Source organism: Lepeophtheirus salmonis, chromosome 13 (assembly GCF_016086655.4).
Source record: "Lepeophtheirus salmonis chromosome 13, UVic_Lsal_1.4, whole genome shotgun sequence".
Lineage (NCBI taxonomy): Eukaryota > Metazoa > Arthropoda > Copepoda > Siphonostomatoida > Caligidae > Lepeophtheirus > Lepeophtheirus salmonis.
The window spans coordinates 42,329,035-42,337,858 of NC_052143.2; the positions used below are offsets into that span (position 1 = coordinate 42,329,035).

Genomic DNA, 8,824 nt, shown 5'->3' on the forward strand with positions numbered 1-8,824 from the left:
TGAATATTGTTTTATTCCACATATTATAAGCTCCTATGGACTAAAAAAAACACGAATATAATATGCTTCAATTTTGTTTTTGAGGGACTTACAAATTAGGGAGTGGGATAAAAAAATACTGGAGCTGCATAAACTATGCAACTCCTTATGCAGCATAAGTAATGTATATATTGAGAACAAGTTATTTTTGAAGCTTTAATTACAAAATACTTTAATATATCTATAAGTTACCAGTAATATCCTGTACGCCCTGCAAATCAATTTGAAAAATATTTTTTTAACAATATTTTTTAGCAGATAGGATTTTGTACAATTTACAACTTGAACAAGTAGATTGTATATAGACGTAAAATGAGTAAAAACGTAAAAAGACCACAAATTTATTTCAAGCAAAACTTGAAGTAAGTTAAAATCAATATACAATGTCAAAATTTCCTTTTTGATCCAATAATCTGAACACTTGGTGTGTTGTGTAAGTATCAACATTTCCTAGGATCTATGTAATAATTTAATTATACGGTATGTATCTTCTATGATCTTGTTATGAGTCACGAATTTTATTCAAATATCTTGAGATGTTGTATTGGTATTTTTTCTTCTTTTAATAATTTGAGAATTCCTTGATACTAATGAAATAATCCAATGAAGTGTGCAGTAGTAAAAATCTTTAGTCATAAAACAGATGGATTTTTCATCTTCTCTGAGTAAAGGTTATATAATAGGTATCCAAAAAAACATGGGCCCATATTGAAGAAAAGTTCAGAACAAGCGCTTAAGCATAAACTATGCTTAAACAAATACAAAATGCTCCTCAATTATAGACCCAAGGATGAATTCTAAATTGATGTGGATTTAAATGATGTTTACAATAATTGCAATCACTAGAAACATGGGAGGACCAAAATTAAGAGCAATTATTCTGATAAATCCGAATGGAAAAGAGGAAGGATTACCATTGAGCAAACCAACCCAGATAACATTATGACATGGATCAAAGAAGTTGTGTGCCCAACTGATGAGAGAAACGGTGAAAAGAGGTAGAAGATCTTCCTTTTGATCCTGAGATTCTTTATTCTCATTTCCGATGATGAGATGTTTCAGTTTTTTTTTTGAGGAGTAATCCAGGATTTTTTAAAAATAGAGTTGAATTTAATACTGTTTAACATAAATGAGTTAAAATATACTTATGTAAAAAGACTTTTGGCAATTAAATATAAATAGTGTGTAAATCTACTATGTAAATTTATAAAGCATTCAACATAGGTTAATGAAACGTTAAAATATGTCTGTACATACCAGTCATAAGTTACAATTCGTATAGATCGTATGTCTTCACTTTCGCATCTGTACTTAAAACATATAAGAACTTGTTATGTATTTTTACTTTGATGATTACAAAAGTATAGATCACAATGATTATTTTAATTAAATCAAGGTAATATGTATTGAAAATCTATGAAATTGGTGAGATTTGTAGCAGATATATATTTTTTTTGGATGCAAAATAATAAATGTAATGTAAGTAATAAATGTTCATTTAATCCACTTTTCTGGAATTTTCTTTTTGGGTTTTTCGGCATATTTATCAAGTATTTATATTGTCGATAGTAAATTTTATATATTCAGTGAATCCGGATTTCATTTATACTACAGGGTCCACCCTACCGGTGGAGTCATTTATGGTATGACCCCTCATTTCTTTGCAATTTATATAGTAATTGCAATATTTTTGGAAAAAGGTAATCGCAATAAATAAATTATTTTTTGTCTAAATATATATATATCACGATTCCGAGAACCGTCATAAGTTAACATTTTAGCAGACAAAAAAAGTTAAACTATTGTATCGCCAATATTTTAGTCCTGATTGGAACTTTGAAACATGGAATCAATTCATATAAATTTGAACAGAATTACACTTGTGCCATAATTATGTACATTTATCTTTATATTTGATCATTTTACTTAAAATATAGACCTGACCCAGTTAGTTTTGCTTGGTTTGTCATTTGAGGGAGTCGATTTTCTTTAAATTTATCAAATAGTGAAATGTATTATTGGACGTCTATTTAATATAAAATTTCCTACGATTAGAAACATCCACAATTGTTGGATACGATAAATTATTACTTGAAATGAAGGAACTTTAATTTGATTTGGATGCAATACATCCTTGAGATATTCTAGATGTTTCTCAGCCAGCCTTCCAACTAATTTAAAACATAATCTTAAAAGTAATTATTGTTCTCAAACTAAACAAATAATTCCATCGACAGAGGACATATGTCTTTGGATTTGAAGATTTCGAATTGAACATATATAACCAAAAGAGGTTAAGAAATATATTAAATTATTTCTTAGACAGAGTAATGGGATCATCAATAAATACAATTTCAAAGGTCCTTGATGTTGATTGTCATACGAAGTTGAAACTATAATGAAACGGCCAATTTTGTAATTTTTTTTCATACTATTACCTTTTTCCTGGACATTGAAAGATGAATATAAATCAACTGGCTCCAATCAATAATTCTGAATCATGCACAAAGTGTTATACTTATGAAATTATTAGTATAGAACAATTTACTTCCAATGATAACTGCGGCTTCTATGAGAAGAAAAGAATAAGCAAAAAAAGTCATAATTAATTGGAATGGGGTTTTCTGACCGCATATCTATCTATGCACATTGAAAATCTTCACTCATAAATAAACTGGATGCAGCTAATTATGAGAATTGTGGAGGTCATGTGATACAAATTTAAAGACTTGAGACAAGCTAAATATATTAACTGTCGAATTTAATCACAGGTTTTTTGAATATGTCGTCCTTCAAGCATGGAAATAGTCTTGATAATTTCCAGTATCGAAGCGTGGGACACTCCACACAGGAGATAAGTTCCTTCTACAAGTATCCAAAATCAACAGTTTATGACTTCATTAGGGTCTTTGATGAGGAGGGAAAGATTAAGAGAGCTGTTCATTCAACAAGATCTGACTAAATCAGGACTAAAAGGTTGATAGCTGACTTGAAACGATCAATTGCCATACATCCAGACACACCCATTACTAGGCTGGCCAAGGACTGCAACGTGAGCAAAGTTACCATCAAAAATGCAATCAGGATTGAGCTGCGTTTCTTATCTAGGATCAGAGCCTCAAAGCATCTGATAACAGAGCACAATAAGGTAGACATAATGAGCAAAGGCAGCATTCTTATCAACCAAATGAGGAGCAAAGGTGGTCACTTGTTTATTTCTTTGGACGAGAAAATCTTCACACACACACATCCTACTTTTAACTTTAGGTATCAAGCTCTTTAAAAGAGCTTATGATAAACCTTAAACAGTTTAAATGACGTAGTTAGTATTTCAGCTGTTGAAGTTACCATAAAAGACTGATAAGGACCGGTCCTACAACGGGCACATTTTATTAGGACCAGACTGATAGAACTGCAGTCTTTTTAGTGTTTTAGACCGATCTAACACTACTCATCAGTAATCTCTAGTGTTGAATGCCCAGTCCAACAAAATAACTACTAACTGGTTTAGAAACATAAACCATATGACATCACTAAATATCCCTTTCATAGTGGGAATGAAATTCCCTGGAAGGAATTTTTCAAGGAATGAAAAGACTGGAAATGAAATTACCGGTACCTATAGGCATAGGAAATGTTTGAGTTACAAGAATATCCACTAGAGGGCGCCCTCTATCCAGCCAAAACTTGACAAAAATTCAAATTTTAAACACGAGGACTTTGAGGAAGTCAAATTTCTGTCAAAATAAATATTATTCATAATATCCTTGTAATATAAACTTTGTATTGATATTGAATCGTGTTGCGTATCTGTATACAAGTCGTGTCGGACCTTAAACAGGCCCTATTGAAACATTCTCGCCAGACACATGTTGTCAGCTGATGCATAGAGCAAATATCACGTCAAAAGTCACAACATTAGAAAATATAATTATGAATGAAAACAAAGTAAATGTTTAAAGTTTATAGTACAATTACCTTTTATGAATAAAATGATGCTTGAAATTTCGTACATGACTATATTGAAGTGTGATGATTCCAAAAACAAAGTCAAAAGTAAAATATTTAAATTTCTAATGACCTCAATTTTGATTTAAAAAAAATCTGAAATACACTAGCAAGTACTTGATTGAGTATAGAATATGGGCCTGAGTTTGTATACTTACTATTTAGGGGCGCTCTACTTTTCTTTAGTACTCCTTGGGGTAATGCAAAAGTAACCGACCATTTTCCTAATCTGAGATATGTTCATTAAAAAAAAAAAACTTTCCGACCGAGCTCACAGAGCTCCTGGCGCGTCGTCAAAGATGTGTGCGTCCTGGCGTAGTATTGATGATGTTTTGTTATATCCTATTCACCAATGCTTTTGTTCGATTGCCAGCAACCAAGGATCGAGTTGTTCAAAGTAGAGGGCAAAATTGAGGGGGGAGGTCGCTCGAACTACCACTGTGCAACACGAACCGAAAGAGTATCGGCCCCGTATACACCTCAATTTGTCTTGATCGTTTTCGACACGTTTTTCCTTTTCAGGCAGTAAAAATGTAAAATATGGCGAAATTATTCCTTAAAGACCTCAATATTTGACGCACAATAGTTCAAGGCTGAACGGGACAAGCACAACCCTATTCAAAAAGCCTTTATAGTAAACCCTCACACCTTTACCACAACTTAGAGTATGATCCGATGTGAGCAATAATGAACATTAAACAAACTTTAAAAAAAAGTGTGGGAAATACGAAACTACTTTTTCCCCACTTTAACATTATATACAATACCTGAGGTTTATCATTTGAATAATTTTAGAAAAATCTTTAGGTATCTTTAAAATAAGTCAATATTTTCCCACTATTCTTAATTTTGCCAGATATCTATGATCAAAGATATGTCTATATGAAGGCTTTTGTGTCCGATTCAGCCGCGCCTTTCAAACCATCAATGGGACCGAATCTCAAAATTTTGGGAGTTATACGTCTATAAGACAAAAAAAACCAAAAAAACCACAACACATTTTCATAAGTGAACAAATTAAATAGTTTTACCAAATCCTTGATTAAAAATTGCAAAATGATACGAATAATTCCTAAAAAAGACATTGGACAGATATAGTAAAAGTTGAATTTATAATAAATCGACGTTTTGGGACCATAGTAAAAAGTGGTGGGGATAAAATGTACTTTAAATGTAATTATTATAAGCAGTAGGTGGTACATATGTGAACGAATAAATAAACCAGAGATGTTGAGCCTTATATGTTTTAGCAAGTATTTATTTCTGTTTTCCTTAATTTAATTTCATTCGTTTTATACTTTATATAATCCTCCCGTCATAATAATAAAAGGCTCAACATTAATCAAAGAGAGTTGAAGTAACGAGAATTCCAGTCCACTAACCAAGGTATCTTTAATTTTCAACAGAAAGAGGCACAAAATAATAGATTTCAGTATACTGTAGAAGTAAATAAATACTTTATGATGAGTAAATATTTTCTTACCTTTTTCACAGTCATGTGTTATTTACTAACATAAAGTCGTAAAGAGCCACACTTTTACTTTAAAACATTCAAAATATACCTATACTAAATGTCCCATAGCCTTAAAAGGAAAAAAGTAAATTAAAAAATACTAACGGTAATTATATTCATATACTCTTTATTTTATGTATGATGAGTAGAGATAAAAAATGGACCCTTTATGAAAAACTGTTTTCTAATTACTTTTTCTGTGTCCAATAAAAAAATCAGGGTGTTACCTCGCTAATGGATGTTCATTTGCGTGCTTCTTTTCTCCTAATCCAGGAGCGTCCACAGGGAATGGGCTGGATCCCATCTTTATTTTTTACTAGAAAATTGGATATTTCAAATTTTTCCCCCAAAAAATTTAATTTACTGTGAATAGCTATGGATTTTTAAATTGTTTGTGAATAGTTCAGGATTTTTGAATTTTTTTTTTCAAAAAAATTATTATTGATATTTTTTTTTGAATAGTTGTGGATTATGGAAATTTGAGAAAAAAACTTATAATTGAAATGTAATTTTTGAATTTTTTTTCCAAAAAAAGTAATTGTTTGTAAATAGCGGTAGAGTTTTGAATTTTTTTTTCAAAAAAATTTAATTTTTTGTGAATAACTAAGAATTTTTGATAATGAATTTATAGTTGAAATTTTTTCTTAACAGCTGTGCATTTTTGAATTTTTTTCAAAGAAATCTAATATTTATAAACTTTTTTTCAAAAATTAAATTTTTATAATTTTTCGATTTCTTTTCAAACAAAATCTCCCCCCCCTTCAAATATCCTGTGGAAGGCTCCTGTTATCAGTGTTCTGAACGTTGATTAGTTAAATTGGAATGAACTCTTTTTAAACATTGAACAATTCACAAAAATTATTGAGTAATGATTCCATAGTTGGGAGGAATTGCCTAATTACCAACTACGGCATAGCGGTTAAAAGTATTATGCATTTTTGGGGATTTTTTGCTATTGAAATATATGGATCAAAGGATTTGCATCAAATTTTGTGTAAAAGAATGAAATGAAGTTCTCCAAAATAATTGAAATACTTATATTGTTAAACTGTTCTGAGTAAAAACATAAAATGTTTACAAGTGGTGGGTACTTTTCCAAGATGGCCGGGAAGTTGCCAATGACAGGCCTCACTCTGGACGCCCGAGAACGTCAAGAACAGATGAAGAGCTTGAATCAGTGAAGAAAATTGTTTACAGTAAAATATTTCGGAGGAAAACAATATCTTCTTATAAATGCATATTCTACTAGCGAAACATTAAATTTTTAACCACTTCATCTCTGAATGAAGTAAAAATTAATTCTAATAGTTAAAAAAATAATCCTTAGCAACATCAAAGATCACAGAAACCTTTCTAAATCAAATTTAATAAGTAGACCTTAAACTTAATGAAATATATGTCATTTCCTGGAAGGCATAATTTTATAAATTGAACAAGACTCTAGATTTGAGATAGACTCTTAAGAATTCCTGTGTACAAGTACATAATTGATAGTCTTATTTTTAAATATTATAAAGTAAAGTACTCTGAACGACAGATACACAGACATAAATTTATCAATAAATGTTGCATATAGATGATAAATTCATATTTATATTATTTAGTAGTAAACAACTTTACATATTGCCTTTGTTAAAAAAAATTAAACATTTGTAGATTGATCCTAATTAATCTATTTTCTTCGTCTAACGTAAACTTATTTCTATCATTCAACAAACAAAAATAAAACAAAAAAGACAGAAATCATCAAATAATGTCATTTTCATAAATTTAAAGATTGTTCATTTTTGAAAAAAGTATGATCAATAACCACTTCTTCTATGGTCTTTGGACTCCAATTTGGTGAAAAATCCTTATCCACAAGTAGGGCTCTGACTCCCTCATATACATCTTCATCTTTTAAAAACTTTAAAACAGAGTTGTATTCATTATTCAAGCATTCTCCAAGAGATGTTGCCTTTTTTCCCATCTTTAAAAGTTGAAAAGTTATTTCCAATGACTTTGGACTCCCTTTAGAAAATGTTTCCAGGGTTTTTGAAGAAAAATCGTCATCTGAGGGTTTTAGTTTTTTAATTATTTCTTCAGTATTTTTAGAGGTTCCAAATATATAATCTATTTTTGTTAACAAATCTTCCGATATAGAAAAAGGACGGATCGGAAATTTATCATGATAGAAATTAAGAACCTTTTCAAATTCATCGGGTAAAACGGATTCTAAATCATTTCTTAGATCAGGAAGTACTTTTTGAGGGCACATGTGTGTCGCTATTCCAGAGTGATATGTGTCAGAGGCTTTCATTTGATATCCAGTCATTCCAATATATGTTCCAAGCTCACCTCTCATTCTAGTTAATATTAAGGATGTTCTATTTATATACTATACATAATAACAAATATTTACCTTGGTAAGAACCATGAACTTCCTGTATCCGGAAAGAATCCAAAAAGCACTTCTGGCATAGAAAATACAGTGGATTCTGTTGCAATACGATATTTACTGTGTATAGTCAGACCAATGCCTCCACCCATAAGTAATCCATTGACGATTGTGATCACTGGAATGTTTAACTGATCAATCGCATGAGACATTTCATACCCTTCCTTGAACAATAAACTTTGATCAGGACTCCCTTTCTCTTTGGAAATTACATTAATAATGTCACCTCCAGCACTGAAGCATGAAGGATGCACACTGTCTATAATTAGTGAATCAATTATTCCTTGAGTGTACCAATGAGTGATTGTATCATTGATAGATCGGACCATTTGAAGGTTAAGAGCATTTAATTTCTTGGGACGATTTAGTTTAATTATTCCTTTTCCATTCTTCAATTCCGAGATAATATTGACATTTGAGGCATTCTTCTTCAAGTTCCCCAAATGAGAGATGTATCGTTTTGATACAAACATATTCCAATAATTTTGAAATGGTTAAAAACACAAATCCTTCCTCTCTGTTTTGGGGATATATCAGTAAAGATTTTTTCGTTGCTGTTTTGTAGCCTTGTGATAACTCGTTTTCGCCACTTCTCAGTAGAGAGAGAAAATAAGAATTTGAACTTTTAATTTACTAATAAATTTTAAACTATAATTACAAATTTTGGGACACTTTCGTAAAACATCCATTCGCTGCTATATGGATATGCTAATAATTAATTAATACAACCGTTTTGTTATCATTGCAAATTTATCCAGGTATTACAAGTCTACGCAATATTTTTCCTTTAAAACGTGTATTTTCATTTTCTTGACTTGTGACAACTC

The 8,824-nt window shown here is 30.7% G+C and overlaps 1 protein-coding gene across 4 annotated transcripts; it reads right to left on the reverse strand.

Annotated features, from left to right (window-relative positions):
• Window positions 1–7,133: 7,133 nt before the first annotated feature.
• On the reverse strand, window positions 7,134–8,824 carry LOC121128297 (3-hydroxyisobutyryl-CoA hydrolase, mitochondrial). Of its 4 annotated transcripts, XM_040723879.2 has the most exons (4): window positions 8,656–8,794; window positions 8,210–8,586; window positions 7,962–8,161; window positions 7,134–7,905 (listed from the first exon to the last, which is right to left on the reverse strand). In XM_040723879.2, exons 2-4 carry the CDS (start codon window positions 8,468–8,470, stop codon window positions 7,323–7,325), a joined length of 1,044 nt encoding a protein of 347 aa, XP_040579813.1. In that variant the 5' UTR covers window positions 8,471–8,586; window positions 8,656–8,794; the 3' UTR covers window positions 7,134–7,322. The 4 variants fall into 4 exon arrangements, with proteins under 4 accessions (XP_040579813.1, XP_040579812.1, XP_071748957.1 ...); XM_040723878.2 differs by having other exon boundaries at window positions 7,962–8,586; XM_071892856.1 differs by having other exon boundaries at window positions 8,210–8,759.

Excerpts from the sequence above, each read along its gene's own strand:
- LOC121128297 (XM_071892855.1), bottom strand. The coding sequence starts at position 8,470 with ATGTTTGTATCAAAACGATACATCTCTCATTTGGGGAACTTGAAGAAG. Across the intron at positions 7,906-7,961 it reads AGTTCATGGTTCTTACCAAG|AATGAGAGGTGAGCTTGGAA; the intron begins GTAAATATTTGT and ends AATATTAACTAG.